The sequence below is a fragment of the Cucumis sativus genome, chromosome 2 (genome assembly GCF_000004075.3).
Source record: "Cucumis sativus cultivar 9930 chromosome 2, Cucumber_9930_V3, whole genome shotgun sequence".
Classification (NCBI taxonomy): Eukaryota; Viridiplantae; Streptophyta; class Magnoliopsida; order Cucurbitales; family Cucurbitaceae; genus Cucumis; species Cucumis sativus.
Window position 1 is genome coordinate 12,727,545 of NC_026656.2, and position 24,489 is coordinate 12,752,033.

Below are 24,489 nucleotides of genomic sequence, written 5' to 3' on the forward strand. Positions count from 1 at the left end.
TGAACCGATGATTATCTATTAATTACTTTTATTTAAACCATCACTTTCTGTCTTTCTCAAATTTTAGAGATTTCAAAATTTTAAATTTTCAAAATTTCAAAATCAAAGTAGAATTTAAAAAAGAATCTGTTTGAACTTGTTGGCATTTCATATGCATCCCCTCACAACCACAAGTAGTTGATATCTTAATTTCAATTTCTTTCCCTCGCAAAATTTAAAAAGAGTTCAGGGACCAACATGCAATTTAAAATTTTCTATCACAAGGTTTTATTAATTGCAGTAAATACCCCACATATTATCATATTTAATATCATAAAGTGAACTCAGAAACTAATAAAAATATTCATTTTCAAACTCATCCTGAGATTCAAAGGCCAAGCTTTGAGTCCTCCCAGCAAAAGCAATGGCTTTCCATCAAAACATAAACAAAATATAAAACTTTAAAATCATTACTCTATTCATTACAGCCAAGTAACGATGATGACGACGTGCTCCCTTGATGTCATCTCTACACAGTTTATAAGAAAGATGAGAAGTTTATCGATATTTCACATGATCGGGCCACGTCAGGATTCTCAACCTACATACTGTAATGATTGGTGTTTATTCTACAATCTGTGGAGGTACCACCTCATTTCGGACGCCTTCGATAAGGGTATAAGATATCGTCCAAACTCTCTTTTACATAGTTGCAAACTCTGTTCACATTCCTTGCCACACCTGATGCGACAAGAGCTGCATTTCGTTTAAACCTGGACGTTGCACTCTTTGGGTATTAGAATTTTTTGTGACATTGATATTGCTACTAAATTTGAGGGTATTTAGCAGTCTAAAGATGAAAAGAGTTGAAAAGTTCTTGCCTGTTTAGATACTCGTCTCCAGCCGGGTACGATGGTTTATAACTGCGTGGTTGTGGAAAAGCAGGGCTATCTGCAGAATACCAAGATCAAATTTGAAGATTAATATCTCTGTGCATGGGTTTATTGATGTTGAAATCGAAGTTTATATAAAGATAGAAGAATAAAGAAAAATAAAAATGAGGATTCATGCTACCCAGAAAAAGGAATTCGTTTTGAAAGCAGAGAGAGATGAAAGAATATACAATGATATATACCAAAAAAACGTTCCAACAAAAAGGAGTCCGACCGTAACAACACGAAAAAGACCACCTAGAAGAACAAGTCCAAGCTCATAATTACAAAAAGGTCACATCTCGTTACTGATATCCACAGTGAGGCACATCAAACCTAGCTACCTCCCAAACCTCCTCACCCAATATCTCCATTTCTCTACAAAGTCTGTTCTAGTACTCGAAAATCACCTCCCCTTCGCCCAATATCTCCATTTCTCTACAAAATCTGTTTCAGTACTCCTCGAAAATCACCTCCCCAGCCTCCCGCGAAAAAAAAAGTCACAACCAAAAGGAGTTCAACCATAAATGAAAAAGACTTTGATCCAAAAGAACAAGACAAAGCTCATAATTACAAAATGGTCACATCTAGCTACGAGGCAATAAACCTAGCCACCTCCCAAACCTCCTCACCTGATATCTCAGTTTCTCTACAAATTCTAAAATCTCTCCATACAAATATCCCACAGAAAAGCGAAAAACTATCTACCACAAAATTTTGGGCTACACCCTAATGGGGAGGATATTAGCACTGCTGGAAAACTGAGAGATATAGTAGTCAAACAAAATTATATGGTAACTTGTAGTACCTTCAGTTTTATTATGAATATGAGCTTGAGAGTTTTCCGCTGGTCTTTTGTCCAACAATACCTAACAAGCATATGTTTATAGTCAAGATATAAAATTATAGAAGAATATTCTTTAGGTGACAGAAATTTCAATTCTCACATTTGAAATTTCAATTCACATTTATATGATTAAGAACTCAGCTAAGACAGCACTTTAACGTTACCTACCTTAAAGGTTCCAGAAGCTATAGTTTAATTTACACAGACATGCATTATACATAACAAACCTCCAATTCCAATAAAAGAAAATTTTTAGTTTAGTTATAGAGATTAAGCTGAGCAACACAATCCTATCCAGATGAGAGCTTAACATAAATATATTTTATGCTAAACATGTCTACATAAAGAAATGAAACGTATTAGAAGTTTAATTAAGAGGTTATTCTGTAGTTAGTCTGTTAGAAGCTGTTATTAAATTCTCTACTATTTTAACTGTTGGTTCACTTTCTTCACTTGTGTGTAAATACCATTAGGCAAGACCATTAATAAGGTAAGAAAATCTAATTATTACATTTCTTCTAATATGGTATCAGGTGTTTTACTTTCTCCCAACTAGTCTTCAACCTTCCCATTCTTTCACATTGACTGTTATTTCCACCATGGCTAATGAAGATCTCCCTCAAGATCCAAATCCTCCTCTAGCTTCATTCCAAACGCAAAAGAAGCCCAATCCCACTCCTCATCGAGATGCTTCTCCTCACCTAGTAGTTGATCTTTCCAGGGTATCTTAATCCCTACTATCTGCATCACAACAACACCAGTCTATGTTAGTCGATGAGCCATTGCCTGGAGAGAACTATGTTTCTTGGAGTCGAGTGGTGATTATTGGACTATCTGTCAAAAACAAACTCAGCTTTATTGACGGATCCCTCCCTCGTCCGACTGGCGGTCTTCTCTCTTCTTGGATCCTGAATGACAATATTGTTTTCTCTTGGATCTTGAACTCAAGTCTCTAAGCCAATATCGGCAAGCATTTTATTTGTGGACTCTGCAAGGAGTACCTAGATCGAACTCAAAGAGCGATTTCAACAAAAGAATGCTCCAAGGATCTTCCAGGACATGCTGCTGATAGATGCTACAAAATCCATGAATATCCACCAAGTTAAGTCTAAACAACAACGCTCTAGTAACAAAAATCCAAATACATCCACCAATAATGTGAACTCTGTTACTACTCAGTCCAATGAAAATCAGTGTCCATATACAACTATCGTTCCCGTGATGAATAGTACAACAAATCCAGCAGAGGCTTTGTTGCAATGTTAGAATTTCCTTAATCAACTCCAGTCTCGACTGCATCCTCCTTTCATATAGCAAGTAATTTCTTCAAATTCTTATTGGATTGTTGATTATGCGTCTACACACATATGTTGTTCTAAAGTACATTTTACTTCCATTTCATGATTGTAATGTTAATGAATAATGATCCTAATAGTACTCAGCCTGATGCAATTGACAGTACTAATCAACCTCATAGAAGTGACAGAACTCATAGTTCTCCTCCGAACAGTGAAAAATTTACTCATGAGACTGTACCCGAACTATGTGAATCATCACATAGTCAACAGCAAGAACCAAGTGAAAAAGTTAATGAAGAGGTTCAAGCGTCCACTATTTAGCCAAGTCCTGTTGAAAATCTCCAATTAAGGTCTACAAGACTCAACAAATCGCCTTCACATTTGCAAGCTCATCATTGCAATCTACTGACTATGGATCCTTTTAACACAACACTCAATAAGATATACTATTGACAAATATGTTTCATACCAGGAGTTGTCATCATCATACAACACTTCACACTTCACACTTCAAGTCTCAGCTCAACAAGAACCTAATTTCTATCATGAAGCTATCATCCATGAACATTGGCGACAAGCTATGAGAGCTGAACTAAAAGCAATGGAGTCAAATCAAACTTGGAGTACAGTGCCATTACCAAGTGGTGAGAACACGGTTGTCCATGGATTTACAAGATCAAACATAAAGCAGATGGATCCATAGAGAGATACAAGGCGCGTCTTGTTGCAAAAGGATAAACACAACAGAACGGGCTTGACTACTTTGAAACTCTCTCCAGTTGCAAAAATGGTCACAGTTAAAACTTTGTTAACTATGGTTGTTTCAAAACATTGGCCATTAGTTCCATTGGATGTAAAAAATGCCTTCTTACATGGAGGTCCCTTTGAGAAAGTATATATGGATATGCTTCCAGGCTACAAGCCATGTGCTACATTTCAGGGGAAGAAAATGGTTTGTAAACTTTATAAGTCCATTCTATGGCTTACAACAAGCCTTCAAACAATGGTTTGCCAAATCTCAATGTTTGTTGTTTTGTTGGGATTTCAACAATCCAAAGTTGATTATTCTTTGTTTGTCAAAGGTAAAGGTGATGATTTCATAGCTCTCCTTGTCTATGTCGATGACATAATAATAACCGAAGCTAATGACACTCACATTCAAGAATTAAAAATAGCTCTTAATGAAAGATTTCACCTTAAAGATTTGGGCTCTCTTATATTCTTCCTTGGTCTTGAACTTGCTGGATCTTCCTCCAGTTTGTTTTAATCACAGACATTATGCTATGCACCTACTTGAAGATGCTGGACTTTTAGGTGCAAAGCCAACATCAATTCCAATGGATCCTTCACTAAAGTTAGTTGCTTCAGACAAGGATATTCTCCATGACCAAACAGCATATCGAAGAGAGTAATTGGCGACCAGACATCACCTTTACAGCCCACAAACTTAGTCAATTCAAGGCAAAACCAACTAAAGCTCATATGACTCAAACTATTTGCTGAGATATATAAAAGGATCTCCTAAAAAAGGGATTTTTTTGTCCAAAACTCAAGATTTCTCTATGCGAGCCTCTTAAATCACCAATTCAACCCAAAAGCTTAAGCTGATGGGTGAAGGAAAAATTAATAGAATATCTAACATCCCCATCACTTGTGGGCTAGAAATATAAAGAAAGACCCAAACAAGTAGAAATCAATATTAAATGGGGAGGAAACAACAATGTAGGGACTTGAACACAGGACCTCTTGGACCACCTGCTTTTGATACCATCTCAAATCACCAATTCAACCCAAAAGCTAAAGTTGATGGGTGAAGGCAAATTTAGTAGAATATCTAACATTGTTGATGCCAACTGAGGATCTTGTTTAGATATACCCACTGCTCTATCACAGGATTTTGTGTCTTCCTTGGAAATTCATTGATATCATGAAAATCCAAGAAACAACATACTGTTTCTCGATCATGAGCAAATGCGGAATACTGTGCATTAGCCACGGTGTCATGTGAACATTGTGAAGTGGTATCAAGTATGGCTTAAAAGTCTACTTCACGAACTTCAAATTCAAGTACCATCCCCAGCTCTTGTTTTTTGTGATAATCAAGCTGCAATTTATATTGTTGATAATCCTACATTTCATGAAAGGACTAAACACATCGAGCTTGATTGTCATTTTGTTTGAGACAGCATTATGGATGGTTTGTTAAAGTTGTTGCCCAGTCGCTCCTCGAATCAACTAGCAGACATACTTACTAAACCTCTTCTAGCAACATTTTTTCCCTCTATTAAGCAAGATGGGTGTTAAGGACATATTTTTCCCATCTTGAGGAGGAGTAATAGAAGTTTAATTAATTAAGAGGTTATTTTTAGTTGGTCTGTTAGAAGTTGTTATTAAATTTGTTATTATTTTAACAGTTTATTCACTTTCTTCACTTGTGTATAAATACCATTAGGCAACACCATTAATAAAGTAAGAAAGTCTTAATATTACATTTCTTCTAATAAAAAACGAAAGGATGTTTTTTTATATTTTTTTCATCTCATAGAAAAATTGAGATATTTCAAACCTCTAAACCAACGCAGAAGGGGAGCTCAGCTTGTTTGTTCTGCACATCATTGGATGAATCTTTCTTTTCTAAGTAGACAGAGTAACCAACGCAAGCATACTTGAAATCTGTAAGACTGCGTCCCTCTTTTGAAGCTTCCAACTCAGTTTCTCCCACTATGTAGTTTGGTACTGCTTAGAAAAATTAATGATTACTGTATATCCCGTAAAACTTTATTGTCAATATGCTTCACATCAGAACAGGAGTGATTTACAAAAGTAAAAGAACTATATATATTGAAGGGAAGCTAACAGTCTAGCACAATTTTTCAATAGTCGATATAATGTCGGTAACTAGATAGATTCCAAAGCAATTCCTCTACAAGATCCTTTTCAACATGTGGATAATCCTAGATACAACTCATCGCAAACTCAAATGAATGACGTGAGCGTGTCCGCTCAACACTGCTAGAGCAACTAGGGAGATATTTATGACACCAAATCATCCAAATTCTGAACTTTTTTGTTTTTAATGAGAAACCTGGGAGTATATTCAGACAAAGAAAAGAAAACGACCTAGGGGCAGGAGATGGGATCCACACCCAAGGAGGCCAAATACCAAAGCCTTTTGAATTGTTAGTGATCAACCACATAAGATAATAAAAAAAATCTTGTTGCTGTGATAAAAATAAATAAATAAAATAAAAAGATAATTACAAAATAAATGTGCAAATTGCTGTGACACCACCGAGGGCAATGAGGTGTTCATTGCTAAAAAAAAGACCCAAAAGTGGAGATCTTATTTTCAAACAATCGCTGGTTTCTCTCTAACAAACTTTGCATTTTTTTCTAATCAGCAGTCCCACAACTTAGCCCTGACAACAAATCCCCACAACACCTAGCATGCGTTGTTAGCCGCCAGCCATTTAGAACACTTTCATTTGTTACCAAATTGTATTGAAAATACATCTTGACTTAAGGGCAATAAATCAGATAACATTTGGTACAGAAATCTCATTCGATCATACTGTTTTTTACCAAACAATACGCACATTGGCAGTGGTAAAACGCAAAGGTCCTTTTCTACCTCAATATTCCATCCCTACAATCATTGAATTCACAAAACTACCATATCCAGATACGCTATAGACACCACAAATGTTCTGGGTTTTATTTTGCTGTAACATTTTTTAAGTTTAACTACTAGTGTCCAAACCAGTTTAAATGCATTGCGCAACTTTGACTAATCCCACATGATATATTAAGATCATCTTAGGGAAATAATGATAAATATTTAGACCAAGAGATTTCTTGATGTTTGTGTGGTTAAATATCACATTTCTATGGCAGCTACAGTATATCTCTGGAAGTGGCTTGAATTCTGCTGATTTCTTTTTCATGAGTACTCCTAATTTCTCTCATACTTTCCAACTTCTAAGTGAACTAACATAGCTCATTCTACCCACTCTTTGTTCAGCTAATAGGCTCTTCTTTTCTTGCGTGTTCATAGTACCAACACCAACCAGCAACCATGCTTAGCCCTTCTTCTGCAAGTGTAGTTCATTCCTCACTTCAATCCCAAAAGATTCCTACTCCGTAGGATAATGTTCACAAATTTTCTCAGGTGTCTGTTCATTCAAAATACACAGGTTGCTTCTTAATAACTTGATTCATGACACATTTGCCCTCCTCTTTCATCTATCTAACATTTTCTCTACTGTCTGGATTTTGATATTCAGAAATGGGGCTTCTTTGATCCATTTGCTCTCCTCTTTATGGCAGCGTGACCAAAACAACCTCATTTCAGCGACCCCCCTCACCCAAAATCTTGTCAAAAAGGAGAGGACAAAAGGCATCTTCAACGGCATTTGGAAGAGCAAATACCCAAAATAAAATATCAAGTTCTACTTTTAGGAACTTAATCACTCGAGCATAAACATTGGCGTTCCCTGGGATGGTGTTCCCTTTCCAAGAAAGAGTCAAAATCATTCCTCACTTGCATGTATACCATCAATCTTTAAACTTCCATCCTCTCCACTTTCAAGTAGAAAATTGGTGCTTGAAATCCTCATTGACAATCCTTACTATAATCATGAAAAGAAAAGAAACCCTTTAGCTTACACTTAAGATCTTCCGAATTGCCATTCTCTTGTTTCATAGAATTATGCACAACCACCATAGTCATAGAGAAAACACCAAACACAGGTGAGTCGATGCATGTGGGAAAATAACACCAGGCTCCTTGAGTTTCAAGAAGCGACCATTGCAGAACCCAAAATAAGAGATAAAAAACAACAATATACAATAACACATAACAAAATAAAAAAGTAATCAACACCCAGATGATAAAAAATGAAAACGAATACGATTCTGAACCATTTACCCACTAATCAAATTCAATCTGAAGCGAAGCATGAAAGAAGCAAAGAGAAATGGGAGAGGTACCTTGGTCGAGAGTTTTGGACAATCCAATGCAAGTGGGTGTCTTAGATTTGGATTTTTGAAGTGAAGAGTAATAGAGGCAGCCCTTACAAGACTTGCCTTTCGAATCTTTAACCCCATTAGAGGTAAGATTAGGTGCTTGATTTTGAACTCCATCTGATTCATCCATCTCGAGGTTCTTGATGACTTTCTCTGGCTATGAACATCAAATACAGATACAATAGAATAAGAATTACTGGCGCAAAGGGTTCGTCCCCAAAATCTCTCTCCCTCTCTCAAATACTAGGCTATTAGACTTGGATGAATAACACTATAATGGAAGGTTTTGTTTTTTGTTTTTTCTTCTTTTTGTGACAGTGGATTAGTATTTAGTATAAAATTTTGGGGTATTGCTTTTTCTTTCTTTCTTCTTCCTCTTTTTAACAATAGAGGGGATGAATTTGAGGCTAAAATGCTATATTCGTATTGGTTTCATTCTATGTATAGGTCCTTGAAATTTAGTATTGGTATTTTCCCATCGATATTAAATTTAGTCTCTCTTTTTTTTATTTGTTTAAACAAAATAATCGATATGTAAGATTGAAATTGAAATATAAGTTTGTTGATTTTGATAGAGTTGTGTATCTTCGTTTGAATTGTTTCATCGAATTCATTAACTTGATCAAACTAGATATTGATGTTTGGGTCTAGTGCAATTGAACTAAAAAATATACCAAACCCAAACACGTTTAGAACTATGATGTAAACTCTATGAACAAGAACCTTGAGATTGAAAGCCATAGACTAAAACTTCCAAAATTTAAAGGATATCAAATTCTAAAGACTAAAACTTTCAAGTTTTGAATATTATAAATATTTTCTAAGATTCAATTTGAAGGGCACCCCACTCCCTCAAACCAAGTCGAAAATGAAAATTGACTAAACATCTCTAACACGGGATAACAAAACTTGAACTTAATATTCAAACAATATGTTTAAATTTAACATGTCTATCATAAACTTTAGTATGTGCCTACACAAATATAAAATATAATAATTTATGAAGTAAAAAATTTCTTTACAAACAATAAAACCAAACAAGTTAAAAGATATTACATCATAACACATTGGGTGATTGGTGAACCATTTGAGAAATTGAGACTCACGTTTTTTTAGAGTTGCATGCACTTCTTAGTGAACTAACACAATGTGGTTACGACCAATATGAGAGAATGAGACAATTCTCATTTCATTGCCTATAATTTTTGCATAATCTATAAACAACACTTTAGAAATATGAACGGTTGCGTAATTCAATAGTTCAACTATCCTTGAATAATCAAATTCAACTAGGATATTTGATAGATTGAGTGATAGAAATACTTTTAAGAACAAATTCAATCATATACTTTGTTATGGATAACATAAACAAGTAAAAAAGAATTATCGTAGACAAAGAAAAAAATTATTTACAAAATATAGAAAAGAAAAGATTTTAGGAATTTAATGGATTTTGATAAATTTTGTAAATAGTTTCAATATTCTCTTATTCTTTAAAATGAAAAGAAAAAAACTATTTTGTAGAGAAATTAAAAAAAAAAAAAAAAAGTATAAATTAGTCGTAATAGTCTAATAAATCGTATAAGTTGAAAAATAAGAAAATGAAAAAGATGAGTTTAGGGGCAAAATAAACCGTATAAAATGAAAGGGCGAAAAGCGAAAGAGGGTGCATTAGTAATTTCACATGTTCTAGGGTTTCCACAAATCTTCTACTTAAACTCCTTCCAATCCCCTCTTCCCTTCAAATCCCCAACCTCAGCGCTTCCCCACGCTCTCCATCTATTACATCTTTCCACCAGTTTTCTTACTTTTAGGGTTAGGGTCAGGATTACTGGCCTGCTTCATACTTCTGATTCTCATGTTCTCCTCCGGCCGATGATTTAGAAATTTTGTCCGTACCATCTGAGAAGTATTTCGATGGAGTACACAATCAATCTTTATGTTCTGAGGCCTTTTCCTTGTTTGTTTTTCCCTCAATCTTATTTCGTAAATTTTCTTTGTTTTTTTTAATCGTAAGGCAATAAATTAGAGTCTCTGATGCGCTTCTAATCTTTCCGTAGCGTTTTCAGCGCTGTACGTTGCCGACATCGATCTTTGAGAGATGAGATTCTGGCATTTGCTTCCTTCATGAAGTTTATGCATTCAGATTTTCTCACATTTTGATTCTATTTCTCTTTTCTCTTTTATCCCATTATGATTTTATCATTTCTTGAAGATTATATTATTCGTGATGTTTAGTTCTCCATATTTGTTTGATTAGGATGATAGATTTGGTAAGGAGTCTATGATGATAAACCTTAAGGCTTGTTTCTCAAAACATTCGCAGTGGCCGCCTGAGAGCTTTCGCCTTCGCCAGGCTTGAGAGCTTCTGCTGTTTTATCCTTCCTTGGATGTCTGAGACTCTGATTAACATTTCTTCAATGTTCTCCATAATCTTAATATTACTTTATGATCCAATCTTAGTTTTCGAATTCTCCCTTGGCACTAGTTTACGTTGATATTCATTGTTCAATTGTTGGATCTGTTCTAAATTTATGTTATAATTTGATTTCCGTTTACTGTTTGAGTACCATAGGATTTTTGGGTCTTCTGATATCCACTGCCATTGGGAAATCATGGAACTGTTGGATTTGTTCATGGCTTATCTTAAATCTCCGTTTTCATTGTGCTTGGATTATAATTGTTGGGTTTGAATTTCCATATCTTTTGTTTCGATAACAATGATGATATCTTGAAGGCTTGTTTCTCAAAACATTCGCAGTGGCCGCCTAAGAGCTTTCGCCTTCGCCAGGCTTGAGAGCTAATGCTGTTTTAATCCTTCCTTGGATGTCTGAGTTTTCATGAAATCCTTTTTTATTTTACTCAACCAAATCGTTTTTTTATTGTTGATGATGACACATTTCTCTTTGGTTGCTTCTTCCGCAGCTCCTGTCTTAAAGTACTCGCCTTTTGTAGGCTTGAGAGCTTAATGCTGCCTTCTTGTAATGTCTGAAACCAATTGTTTCCTATTTTTTGATCCTGTACATAATTGAATTATCAATCTTTGAGGTTCGTTATGAATAGAAAGAGGAGTTTACTTGTTTATAAGTTGTGAATTTATGAAATTTTGTTTGGGGTTGATGGAGACATGACTTTCCCCAAGGATTAAATATGCATTTTGGTTGTGAATGCATGATTTAAAACCCTCCTTGAGCTCACATCCTCAGCCAAAAAATCAAAAGTAAACGAACAATCAAGTATCAAATATAAAAACAGTCATGAAATTGTTGATAATAAAAGAGCTTTTGTTTTTGGCTTGGATTACAAGAGCCGCTGAAGATCAGAGTATACGTACTAGCTCAAGCCAACAAGGAAATCGAATGTAAAACTATATTGAGACTCAAGGAAAGAAAATGTTTGACGGACCCTATAATGTGGGGAAGAGAATCAACAGATAAGGCAGCTCTCTATAAAAGACTGGAAAAGAAGAGGATGTTGATGGAGATCAAGAATATTAAATTTATATATAAAAAATAATAATGTGTGATCCCAAAGATAATATACAAATAAGGGTAAGCAAATCTGAAATTAATGATATAAAGTTATTTTGATACAAAACCTAATAATACTGTAATACTCCAAAAAGGTATTGTAAAGATATGGCATTTGGCTAGTACACTCTTACAAATTTGAGCATTCAAGTTTTAAAAGTGTCGAAGATGATGATTTGAAATGAAATTTGAAGAATTTCTACATCTTTCTCCAGATCTTGTTTATAACAATTTCCAAACATAACAGTTACCATGGATTGAAGGGTTAACCACTTTTTGTCAAGCTTGAAAATAGAATGGATTCACATATACTTTTTATCAAGCTTGAAACATGGAGTGGAAGCTCACATATCATATCAAGATTGTCATGTTGACTGGTTTCAACATAGACAACTTCTTCAAGTTCTTTATTTGTAACTTTTGTTTGTTTTTAAACTAAGATGAAATAGTCTTAATAAAATTAATTGTGATGGATGTTCAAGATGTCTTGAGTGATTTGCTTAGTTTTTGATGAATATAAATATGTAAAAGATATATAGTATTAGAAAGAAAAAAAATTACTAACTAAATCGCAATTTTTAAAGATGAATGAAAAAGATTTAATAAAATAATTGTAATCACATACCGTAAACCATTTGCTATAATTTTGAAGAATTTTACTCTTTTTTTTTTTTTTTTTTTTGGACACATTTTCAAACCAAAACCCTAAAATTTTGCTATTTATACCTAATTTATCTGTCTATTGTTGAAGGCCCAAAAAGAGCTCAACTCTGATTATGATTTTGGGCTTAGCCCATTGACTTAAATTAGGAAGGCCCAGACGGCCCGCACCAATAGAATCCGTTTGAAGTTTGGGCACTGACCGGCCCACTAACTGTCATTTTCTTCCCTAAAAAAAAGAAAAGAAAAAGGAAATATTATTAAACATTTTTCTTTCACTAAAATTAAAATAAAGATTTGTATTGTTTGGTTAATATAGTACTCTAATTTAAAACACAAATAACATAATTAAACTATCTATAGCGTGTTTGGCAATTTACTTTGTTATTTAAAATAATTTTCTAACTTGAAAATGTATTTAATTTTTTTGTTGAGAAAATAATAAATCATTTTTTAATTTTGAAGTTGTATTACAAATATCGAACTAATAAAAAAAATTATCAAAATAGTTTTTGTTCGTATTCAATGCGAAACTATATATTCTAAAATTTAACTTTCCTTAAATGATGAAGATCAAATTTACAATTTAAGGAGAAAAAGATAGTTTTGATAGATGAAATAGTAGAATAGGAAAAGCACACATTTTTAGGCAGGAAACAAAAAAAAAAGAAAGAGAGAATGAATGATGAATATAATGTTTATTTATGAAATGTTATGGAGTGAAGCCCATTTCCCTTTTCCATTCAATTCTCTATCAAATCAAAACTTCCAATGACTTTAGGATTTCCATTGAAATTGGTGCACCTAACCTATCTTATCTTTACCCTATACATACATACCCTACATTTTATATACATGTACATATATAAATATATAATAAATTTATTATGATTTAGAAGGTCTCCTTCATTTTCTAACATTCAAGTTGAAATATTTTGAACTTAACGCATTTTGGGTTAAACTGTCGTAGTATATCTTATAGTTAGTCTTAATACTCGTTTTGGGTTTAAAGAGTAACATGCATGGATGAACTACACGGTTATAAATAAAACTCAAAAAACTAAGTTGTTACGTCTATAAGAAAAAGTCCGAAACCAAAAGTGTTTTTTTTCAAATAATTTAATTAGTGGATGAGTTTTGATAATTAGTGTTTACTAATTTCATTAATTATTATCTACCCTAGTTTATTAGTCTGACCTAGTGTGACTTGTGTTACATAATGTTAAATAATTGTTTTGTAGAAACTAAATAATCACAATTATCACTACGCAAAAGATAGGTTTGAATGATAGTTTAATAATTAAATTTATGATTTAAACTTTGAATTGAACGTTTTATTTTATTATTTTAAATGAGACAATATTAAATAATTCTATACTTATCAATAAAAAAAATTTGTTCATTAAACGAATATTAAACGACGTAATGTTTTCATGGCAAAACAACTCAAATCGAACTAAACACACCTTCTAACTCAAATACAAAAAGTTCAATAAATGTAATAACAAATAAAACATTTAGTGTAGTGGAGATGATTAGTGAGTATGGTGAAACGATTTTATTTAATTGTAAAATTTTTCATAAAACTATTAGAAGAATCAAATTGGTCGTTATTTTTGTGCGCTCATTGCCTCAATTCATAATCAAATCAAACCAAACCAAATGAGTCTTTTTAGGGACAATACAAATTTGTATCATTGAATTGATGTACCATAATTCTTGATGGAATAGAAAACTCCCATGTGGGCATTGATCGCTCATCCGACCCACTTCTCTAGCACATACGATTTGTTAGTGCTAATATATGTAAAAATTTTGCGTAAGTGTAGAGCCAAGTTGAGTATAATTTGATACCCAAGTTTGTACATGGAGTACGTATTTATCTCAGTTAAGCACATAAAGAATTACTTACCTATTTAAGTAGTCAGTACAAGCCAATTTCTAAGGTGCTTAAGATTGTAGAGTGCCAACGACAAGCTTGACTCAGTCATTTCTCCTTTGATAGACATCTACAAGCTCGACTAGTCGACTCAAAACTCGAGGGTTTGACTTTTTATCTAAAAAGAATTAACGAAATTGGTCGTTTCTTTGATGCACCTATTGCTTCCATTCACAATCAAATCAAACCAAACAAAAAGGAGTGTTTTAAGGGTTAACACAACCTAGCATGCATTGAATTGATGGCATCATATTCTAAATCATTTAAATTATACCTTTTGTCAATATTGTCTTCATTTGTTCATCTCCTCGACAACCTCCCATTTAATAGACAATATTTGTACTTCCTCAAACAACACCACACATTGATGTTTCATAATACTCAACACAACTTATCAAAATTAACAATAATTTTATACATTAATTCAAATACTTGGACTCTATCCTAAACACACATTAACCCATCATATAATTACAACTCATAAACTTAATTATGTCATTCATAATTGCAACCCATTAAGCACATTAACCACATGTTAGAAGATCATTCAAGAAAGACAGTGAAAAGAAAAATCATAGATTGAATAATGTATATTATCCTCTTTATCTTTTTTTAGAAAGAATGAATAATAATGAATAAAGGGGGTATAGAGATGAAATTAAAACGTAGTAGAATAGAATAATAAAGAAAGTGTGTGTTATAAGTGAATAAAAGGAAATTGGGAGTGTGTTAAGGAAGGAGGAGATTTTTTTTTTTTAAAAAAAGAATGGAATTTATAAAGATAACTTGAGAATAGAGGAAAATATAATATAATGTGTACAAGTGATTGCCCTAACTTTATCTTCTCTATTTCTAAACCATTTCACACCTTTAATAAAAAAAAGCTTCCATTTCCTATATCTAATTTCAATTCAACCTAATAATCATATTTTCTATTTTATTTCATGAAATTAAATTTACTAAATTTAAGATTTATTGAAAATAGAAATATTTTAATATAATTATTATTATGATTACTATTATTTATATTGAAGCATAGAAGGAAATTAAAAAAGAAAAAAGTAATGGGATCATGTAACCGCCCAACTGCCATAACAGTCTGAAATTACATCATCATCTTATCTCAAAGGGAAAAACGAAAAGACCATTCAATCTCTTACAACTTCACCTTTACTCTTAATTCATTCCCTTTTTTTATTATTATTACTTTCTTAATTTTTCACTCAATTTTGTTTCTTACTTTCAAAGTTTTGTTTTAGAATTTGAGTTCCTCTCAATTTTATGTACTTCGTATAACATTATATATAAGAACGGTCATCCAAACTCCTCTAAATTTAGGTTCACATCCATTCATTTTTGTTAAATTTATGATAGCCATTATAAGTTTGTAGTTATGCATGTAGACCATATGGAAGAGTATAAATGTACTACTTTATTAACTTTATAGATAAGCGTGTACAAGAGATAAAATTGTTTGTAATTTAAGTCATATCCTTCTTTACTATTAGCTTAATCCTTGTTTTTTTTTTTGTAATAATCTCGTTCTATATACATTTATTTTAACAACAAAAGTGAAGTGAAGGTTTGAACCTCATTCGTTCATTGAGAAAACTTAGAAATGTTGTATTTTTCATATAACTTTTTTTTTAAATTATTATTATTATATACATGTATTGGCTTCAATCCGAGAGAAAACAATATATATCTTTTAAAAAATAAATAAAAGTTTGTCACTTGATAAATTCTTATATAATTGACTAGGTTGTATAAAAAAGTTAGGTGCAACCCAACGAACAACAAAATATATTATTATATATCAAGAAAAAGATAAGTTTAATTTTTAAGTCATTTTTTAAAAAAAGAAAAGTATTTGAAAATTGAAAGGAAAAGAAATATGTAGATAAATGTCAATTTATTATTTCCTTTTCTTAAAACTGTTTTGAAAACAATAAAAAAATGATTTAGTTTTGAAAGGAAAACATTTATTTACTTATAAAAAATGATGTTTTTTACCCCATAAAATGTTTATAAATATAACAAAGTTTTATAGGAAGAATATCGGATGCATCTATGTAGAAAATAATTTTTAAACTTGTTTTATTTTTAAAATATTTTATGTGAATATCTTTACTTTTATCAATTTTAATATTTATAATAAATTTCTTTAAATAATCATATCAAGAAATGGGTATTATTTAGTGATAAAATATAGAAAGAAAGGGAACACACATATCTAAAACATTGAATAATAAATAAAGAGCACACGATGAACCATGGTAGAAATTTAATTTTAATGAATATTCCTCAATTTAGAGAATTCCAAACTTCAATAAATGACGTTTGATTTTGATTTTTTATTTTTTTATTCTTTTGGGAAAGCAAAATTAAAATTTTCAATTACAATGAATCTATTCCCATTTAAATACTCAATAAATAAATAAATACTATCAAATAAACAAATAAACAAATAATAATAACTATTTATCTCAATATATTCCTTCAAACTTTTCTTCCTTAAAACTCCGACGATAATTCGCCCTTTTTTCTCTCTCTTTTTAATTGCCCATCATGTGCTCATTTCTTTATTATAAATTTTAGAAGATTCTTTTTTTCTTGTTGTTTTAAATAAAATAAATAATTTATTTTGTTATATTTAATTGGAACATTTTATTTTATTTGCTATATTTAAAAGTAATCCAAAATGAGTTTTTTTATATAAATAAATAACGTGTTTCTGAAAAAAAAGCCATTATTATTATTATTACTTTGTTTATATGGATAATTGTTAATGGCTTGAAAATATTAGTGAGACTCACACTTCATTATTAAATGCAATATAAATAAATAATATCAATGTCTTTTTCTAAATAATGCAAATCAATTGTTATTGTGATTTAGTTTCTCTAAAGAAATTAAATAAGTAAATTTAAAAAACATGTGATGTGTAAAACCAATAATAATAATAATAATAACAACAACCATATACAATTCTTCAACCTATTAATTATTTATTATATGAATAAAGAAAAAAAATATTAATTTATACCTCTTGTATCAATTTAAAATATAAATTACTAATTTATGTCAATTTAACCAACAAAGTTTTATATAATTTAGGCGGTCAATTATTACATTTCATTTTAAAATATGAGATTTTTTATTTTATCAATTTAATACTAAAGTTAATTTTTCTTTCAGTTCATGTATTAAAGTATTTTGTAAAATTGAATTTGAGTTGAGATTCCAATCTAGGAGTTGGATTGATACAAATTATAAATTTTACGTTATACTTAATAAAACTATTAAAATTCACGAAAAATAAATTGATATTTTTCTTATTATTAGTTACTAAAAATTTCAATGATTAGTCTAAAGATATCAAAGAATGATGTGAATATTCGAATAATTTAATCTTTAAAATAAAATATACCTTTTCAAGTTTAACAATATACACGTAATAACATATTCGAACTTCTAACTTTATGATAATTTTTTTTACCATGGATGTTTAAAATAGCCGTAAATGATTTGATGTATATTTGAAAAGTGATAAAAAGAGAGAGGGAGAGGAGAAAATATAATAGAAAATGGCTTTTGTAGGAAGGTAAGAATATTGTGTTTGCTCCATTTGCAATATGGGAATCTCCACTTGCCTCTCAACCACTCTCTTTTTTTTTCTTCCTTTATCATTGATTCCATTGCACCTTTACCCTATAATAAATTCTCCCATTTTATTTTCTTCCTTACATTTTCTATATTATATATTTTTCTTCCCTAAATTATAGAAAGTATTCTTTAATTTTGTCTTCTATTTTTAAAAAAATACACCTAATGATCTTTCCAACGTCAAAAGTTTCAATATTCTTGTATACGTGTTTTCGTTGTAAATGTTTCAAAAACTATATTTAGAGAAGAAATTCTTTAGAATTTAGTACTTGAATAATGATCGCCATGTTATTATTTTAAGTCATCGTTACATCTTTAGAGTATTATTTCTATCGAGTCTTTTTGAAATAAGAGACAAAGTTGTATTTTTCGTAACTTTTTTTCATTTTCTTTTTTGTTGATTAAGATTATAGCATGTTTGTGAATTATATTAAAATTGTTAAAATTACCCCCTTTTATGTTAAAAAATGTCAAACACCTTCTTAATCATTCAAATTTATTTAGTATTTAATTGAAATTGAGTTTCAACCATTAAGATTATGAGGAGCGGTCATATTATGATTATGTAATATGAAGCAAAAAAATGAAGTACTATAGAAAAAAAACACTCATTTAATTATTTAGATGAGTAATTTTAACAAATACACCGTATGTTTAAATAAAGAGAAAATCCCATAAAACGCATGAAGATATAGAAGTCATGTTTTTCGTTATACAACGCTTGTTATGCAAAAAGTTGTTTGGTTTAGATAAGTATTTTTAACAGAAATATGTTCGTTCAAATCTCTTCCTTTCAAAAGAGAGTCTAGTAATGTTCTTTCTCTAAGTAACTTGTTACGGAATAGATTTTCGTTCGTAAGACTGGGAAAATGTGTGAAAAACCAATTCAATAATTTGTGGCAAACAACAATACACAGTTTCTTTTTACAGCATTAGAGAAAGAAAGAAATTGAAAGAAAAAAAAAGTTAGAAAGGAGTTTGGTAATTTATATTATATTCCTTTTTTGTTTTTATCTAGGCTTATTTTGAATGGGTGTGTAAAAAAAAAAAAACTAATAGAAACTAATGGTTTAAAAAATGTAATTAGAATAAAAATGTATTGAAAAAATTCATAATGGATAAGTGACGAAATTAACTATTTTAGGAATAAATTTATATTTCTTCATCTCTTTTTATTTTATTTTATTTGTAGATATTGTCCTTACCAACATAATATAAATTAAAATAGTTGTAAGAAAAAAAATATTTGATGAATATTTGTCAAATGCAGAAATATTAGATTAAATAGAATTGTCTATATTATTAATGTTTGATGGAGATTTTGTTTGTGATATACTGAAAATGTCAATTCAGTGGATGGATACCAAATCAATAGATTTTAATACCATATAGATACAATATGTATTTTCTTATAAAAATAAGAAATATGAATTTAGATTTGATAATTTGGAAAAAATAAATTGGAATTATTTTGAGAGTAGAAAAAAAGAAGATTATATTGAATAAAAAAGTGGAATGGTGTTAATGAGGAGATAGGAGTATGGTCTAAGATTTGGTAACAGTTACAAATTCCGAAACATAATGTTTTAGAGAATAAAACACAAACCCCTCTCTTCCACTCCATTATTAGTTATTTTTTTTTATTTCTTCTTCTTCTTCCCTCTTTATCAACAACTCAGGGACCCACACTCCCAATTCAATTTAAATTAACTTTTAATTAATATTAATAAAAAAAATTAAATTGGAAATTGGCCTAAGAGAACACATAATTGAAGTGACGTAGTAGTTTTTTTTGAGAGTTAGATGTTCTAATTTGTAATTGGAACTGAAAATTAACGAGATGGTGTTATAAGTAACTAATCCCTTTCTCATACTTTACGTCACGTGACTTCCCTCCTCCTTCTTTCTTTCCCCCTCTGTCGGCGCTTATTTACTCTTCCGCCACCATCGCCACCACCACTCTCTTTCTCTCTCTTCCTCGTGACGACGCCGCCCTCAACTTCCCTACCTCTCTCTATAAATACCCACAAAAAGAAACAAAAGGAGAACTCCCAAATTAAAATCCCCCCAATATGAAGAACCCCATTTTCTCTCACCGGACCATTCTTTTCCTCATTCTTTCAATTCTCTTCTCCCTCCACTCTGCATTTGCCGCTCATGATTACGCCGACGCCTTGTCTAAATGTATCTTGTTCTTCGAAGGCCAACGATCGGGCTTCTTGCCTCAAGATCAACGAATGACGTGGCGTGCCAACTCCGGCCTCGGCGACGGTTGGACTTATAAAACAGACCTCACCGGCGGCTACTACGACGCCGGAGACAATGTTAAGTTTGGTTTTCCGATGGCTTTCACCACCACGCTTTTGTCTTGGAGTGTCATTGAGTTCGGCGACTTCATGCCGCCGGCGGAGTTGAGGAATTCGTTGGTTGCGATTCGTTGGGCCACGGATTATCTCCTCAAAACGGTGTCGGAGCCTAATCGGATTTTTGTTCAGGTAATGAAAATTTCTTGCAGTATCGGAGTCTTAGTGCGGTTAGTGGCAGTTTGGTAAATTGGGAGATATTTATGGGTATTTCTGTTTTCGTTATGGGATTACTCAGCCGAATGTGACCACGTGGAGTCTTTCCGTCTTTCTTATTGGTCGGCGTTTTCTTTACTGGGCCCCGCTACGTCCCACCTAAATTTTCCTTTTTCTTTCCTTTTCACTATTTATTGGGAAAACTTAATCTAATTACCAATACTAAAATATAATTTTTCTGTTTGCTACAAATACCATTTTGCCCTTTCTACTATATTTCCTCCTCTTATTTTGTGCTTTACCTCTTGCCTTCAATTTTCACACTCCTTTTTAGTAAGATTTAAACGACAATTTATTTTCATTTTTCTTCCCATTTTATAATTTTCTCTTCACTTAATTCAATCGACATGCATAAACTAACCATACCTTCTAAACATCGATTTTAAAATAACTTACATATCTTAACTTTCAAATCCAATATCTTTTTTCATAATAATAACTTTTTTTGTTTGCATTAAAATCAAATATGTCTTTTTGTCCTAGAGGTAACGATTGATCTTCCATTCTTACCACTGAGTATAAAGTACTCCACACATCTAGATGTTTAATTACACGATGTCAGTGACAATTTTTTTTTTCTTTATGTAATTTGAATGTGATGCATGCAGATGGGGTATAATATGAATGTACCGAAATATGTTAATCTTAAAAATATATGTTGAGAAGAACAAAAAAATGAGTGGCCTGGAAGTAAAGTGAAAGGACCCCAGTTGAATTCCGTGAATGATGAAGGAGTTAGGACCCAAAGAAAGAGACTGTCCTAACCGTACATCATGTTCCCTACTATTTAAGGGCATATGACCCCCAACCAACCCATCTCTCATCAATGCCTCTCTCTTCCGCATTTTTTTAGTTTTACTTTTTACGTTCTAATTACCACTAATTTTGTGATTTAACTTAAAGGTGGGTGATCCGAGTGCGGACCATTCTTGTTGGGAGAGACCCGAGGACATGGACACGACCAGAACCGTGTATGCCGTGGACGCACCAGGGACTGCTTCAGATGTGGCGGGGGAGACTGCAGCAGCATTAGCTGCTGCGTCGATGGCGTTCCGGTCGTCGAACCCAGAGTATGCAGAGACGTTGCTACGAAATGGAATTAAGGCATTCGAGTTGGCTGATACCTATAGAGGAGCTTATAGTGATAATGCTAATATTAGAGACGGTGTTTGTCCTTTCTACTGCGATTTTGATGGCTATCAGGTTCGACAATTTAATTATACTTTGAAATGTAGATTAAATTTCTTTTTTTTTTCTTTTATAAAAAAAGAAATTTTCTTTTAATAACAAAATTAAATAGAATAAAAAAATTATTATTTGTATTTAGATGCACCCGTGATGGCATAATTTTGTCCTGTTCACCAGACAATTTGACTTGTTTTTTCTTTTCTTTTCTTTTTCTTATTTTGTCATTTATGGACTAAATAGGAAAAAGTAGAAGAAAAAATTAGCACTACTTTCTCACGTATTTACATAATTATTTTGTTGGATGAGAAAACTTAATAAATCAAAATTGTTTTGTTATCACAAAAGAAAGAAAAGTTTAGTTGCCACCATGCATACACAAACACATACAAAAGTATTTGAATTATATGGATGTGGGACAGGATGAGCTACTATGGGGAGCAGCTTGGCTAAGAAGGGCGAGTCAAAATGAGTCGTATTTGAATTATATTCAAGACAATGGTAAAACTCTTGGTGCTGAAGATAGCTACAATGAGTTTGGATGGGACAACAAGCATGCTGGTCTTAACGTTCTCGTCTCTAAGGTATTTTTTCTTTCTTTTAATCTTAATCTTTCTTAAATGACATTGTTTATCCAAAAACGTCGTCCTTTTCTGTTCTCAGGAAGCACTTGAAGGAAACATATTCACACTCCAATCATACAGAGCCTCGGCAGATAATTTCATGTGCACATTAATTCCGGAGTCTTCTTCTTCCCACATCCAATACACTCCCGGCGGCCTCATCTACAAGCCCGGCGGCAGCAACCTCCAACACGCCACCTCCATAACCTTCCTCCTCCTCGCCTACGCTAACTACCTCGAACGCACTTCCTCCACCGTCAACTGCGGCAACGTCGTCGTCGGTCCCGCCACCCTCCGCCGCCAAGCCAAACAACAAGTCGACTACATCCTCGGCGAAAATCCCAAGGGCATCTCCTACATGGTCGGCTATGGCAACTACTTCCCTCAGCGGATCCACCACCGCGGCTCCTCCCTTCCTTCTGTACACGACCATCCGCAGCCGATCGCTTGTAAGGAAGGGTCGGCGTACTTCAACTCGGCAGATCCGAACCCTAATGTGTTGGTTGGAGCCTTAGTTGGTGGTCCGGGGGAAGATGATGTGTATGAGGATGATCGGGCGGATTTTCGGAAATCGGAGCCGACTACTTATATTAATGCGCCTTTTGTTGGAGTTTTGGCGTATTTTGCTGCGAACCCGGGAGGTTGATTTGGATTTTCCGGCGTCGGGGGTCGCCGGAAAAAGGAAGGAAGTTTTGTGGGGTTTCTTTTTTTTTTTTTTTTTTTTTTTTTAGTTTAAAAAAGGGAAAAGGATGGTCTCTCATCTTTGGTGGTTTTACGAAGAGAGTAGAGGCTTAATTTGGTAATTTTACTTCAATTACCATTGGAATTTTATAATACTAAATTTTACGTCTAAAAAAGAGTCCGCATTCCACAATGGATGGGTCAATAGCTATGTTGTTGTGACTATTTTTTTTCTCTTGTATTTCCTTTACTTTTTTACTCGAGAGACTGAGTTATATGGAATGTATTAACAAATGTTTGTGGTAGGAATTACTAAAACAATAATACTATATGAATCCGTGGATTTCAACAAAAATAATATTGTAGGGTTGTTTTGCATTAAAAATATACAAAATTTTAATTTCATCTAATTTTAGTGGTAATTGTAATTATGTTTAAATATTTGACTATATTTTTGTATAACATTCAAATGGATTAACTTAAACAATATTTTTCAAGTACCAAGTGGAATTCAACATAAATAAGTAAAATTCAAGCTCCCACTTTAACTCTAAAATTAAAGATTGTGTTTAAACAAAAATTCCACCTCAACTATTTTAAAATAAAACAAGAGAGATTAATTTAATGATCTCAAGATCCGTTGTAGTCTAGTTGGTTAGGATACTCGGCTCTCACCCGAGAGACCCGGGTTCAAGTCCCGGCAACGGAATCCTTTTTTGTTATTATTTTATAACAATTAGGGTTTTTGTTTTAATTTATATAAGTAAGATATTTTTATTTATTTATACCTTTTTCAGAATAAATGTGAAGCATTGGAAATTCTGCTTTGCTTTCCCTGACAATGTTAAAGGAGGAAAAAAAAAAGTATTATTGAAGATATTATTAATTATTAAATACAGCTTTGGGAGTTGGAAAATATTAACTTAAATTAGTTTTTTTTAATATAATTCTTGAATTAATATACACTTCATTGGTATGTGGCTTCAAATTCTATTTTTATTTGTTTTCTCCACTCGTAACTTGTAATATCATTTTAGTCAATATATTTTATTATTCTTTTATTTTTTTAATGAAAATTATACATTTGAAATATATAAGCACTCTAATCAAACTAAGCTATAGTAATTAAAATAATATTTTAATATATATATATATATATATATATATATATATATATATATATATATATAATATCTATATAATACGTCATATTCACGATTTTCTTCTTTGTTGAATAAATCGACGAAAATGTACCTTTATAAAAAAGAGAAATGTCTTATTGAAAAAAACAAGAAGAAACGTGTACAATAAATATAATTAAGAGGTTTTTTAAGAATAATATAAAAATACAAAAATTTATACTTTATATTAGAATAAACTCATTAAAGTTGATTTTGCCATCAAATGTAAATAGTTTATTGGTTGTTGTTTAACAATTTTCCTCTAATCAAAATCAAATAAAAAATACAATATCGCTATTTTGCTATATTTTGGAAACGGTTTTTTAATTTTTTATTTAAAAATATTTTCAATTCATTTTTAATA

The 24,489-nt window shown here is 31.9% G+C and overlaps 2 protein-coding genes and 4 non-coding genes across 6 annotated transcripts; 5 read left to right on the forward strand and 1 right to left on the reverse strand.

Annotated features, from left to right (window-relative positions):
• Positions 1-243: 243 nt before the first annotated feature.
• On the reverse strand, positions 244-8,423 carry LOC101205057. The gene is made up of 5 exons (XM_004150091.3): positions 8,046-8,423; positions 5,623-5,792; positions 1,720-1,780; positions 861-930; positions 244-752 (listed from the first exon to the last, which is right to left on the reverse strand). The coding sequence occupies exons 1-5, from the start codon at positions 8,209-8,211 to the stop codon at positions 632-634; spliced, it is 588 nt and encodes a 195-aa protein (XP_004150139.1). The 5' UTR covers positions 8,212-8,423; the 3' UTR covers positions 244-631.
• Positions 8,424-9,951: 1,528 nt separating this feature from the next.
• LOC116402273 lies at positions 9,952-10,034 on the forward strand. The gene has a single exon (XR_004214787.1). It is a non-coding gene; the product is annotated as a small nucleolar RNA snoR117 (small nucleolar RNA).
• A 326-nt stretch (positions 10,035-10,360) lies between these two features.
• On the forward strand, positions 10,361-10,483 carry LOC116402286. The gene has a single exon (XR_004214799.1). It is a non-coding gene; the product is annotated as a small nucleolar RNA SNORD14 (small nucleolar RNA).
• A 313-nt stretch (positions 10,484-10,796) lies between these two features.
• On the forward strand, positions 10,797-10,919 carry LOC116402287. The gene has a single exon (XR_004214800.1). It is a non-coding gene; the product is annotated as a small nucleolar RNA SNORD14 (small nucleolar RNA).
• An 8,926-nt stretch (positions 10,920-19,845) lies between these two features.
• LOC101206719 (endoglucanase 24) lies at positions 19,846-23,299 on the forward strand. Its single transcript, XM_004150097.3, has 4 exons — positions 19,846-20,371; positions 21,359-21,658; positions 22,063-22,224; positions 22,304-23,299. Exons 1-4 carry the CDS (start codon positions 19,949-19,951, stop codon positions 22,907-22,909), a joined length of 1,491 nt encoding a protein of 496 aa, XP_004150145.2. The 5' UTR covers positions 19,846-19,948; the 3' UTR covers positions 22,910-23,299.
• A 281-nt stretch (positions 23,300-23,580) lies between these two features.
• On the forward strand, positions 23,581-23,653 carry TRNAE-CUC. The gene has a single exon. It is a non-coding gene; the product is annotated as a tRNA-Glu (tRNA).
• The last annotated feature ends 836 nt before the right edge of the window (positions 23,654-24,489 follow it).

Excerpts from the sequence above, each read along its gene's own strand:
- LOC101205057 (XM_004150091.3), bottom strand. The coding sequence starts at position 8,211 with ATGGATGAATCAGATGGAGTTCAAAATCAAGCACCTAATCTTACCTCT. Across the intron at positions 5,793-8,045 it reads GTCCAAAACTCTCGACCAAG|TACCAAACTACATAGTGGGA; the intron begins GTACCTCTCCCA and ends TTTTCTAAGCAG. Across the intron at positions 753-860 it reads GGAGACGAGTATCTAAACAG|GTTTAAACGAAATGCAGCTC; the intron begins GCAAGAACTTTT and ends TGCAACGTCCAG.
- LOC101206719 (XM_004150097.3), top strand. The coding sequence starts at position 19,949 with ATGAAGAACCCCATTTTCTCTCACCGGACCATTCTTTTCCTCATTCTT. Across the intron at positions 20,372-21,358 it reads CTAATCGGATTTTTGTTCAG|GTGGGTGATCCGAGTGCGGA; the intron begins GTAATGAAAATT and ends TTTAACTTAAAG. Across the intron at positions 22,225-22,303 it reads TTAACGTTCTCGTCTCTAAG|GAAGCACTTGAAGGAAACAT; the intron begins GTATTTTTTCTT and ends TTCTGTTCTCAG.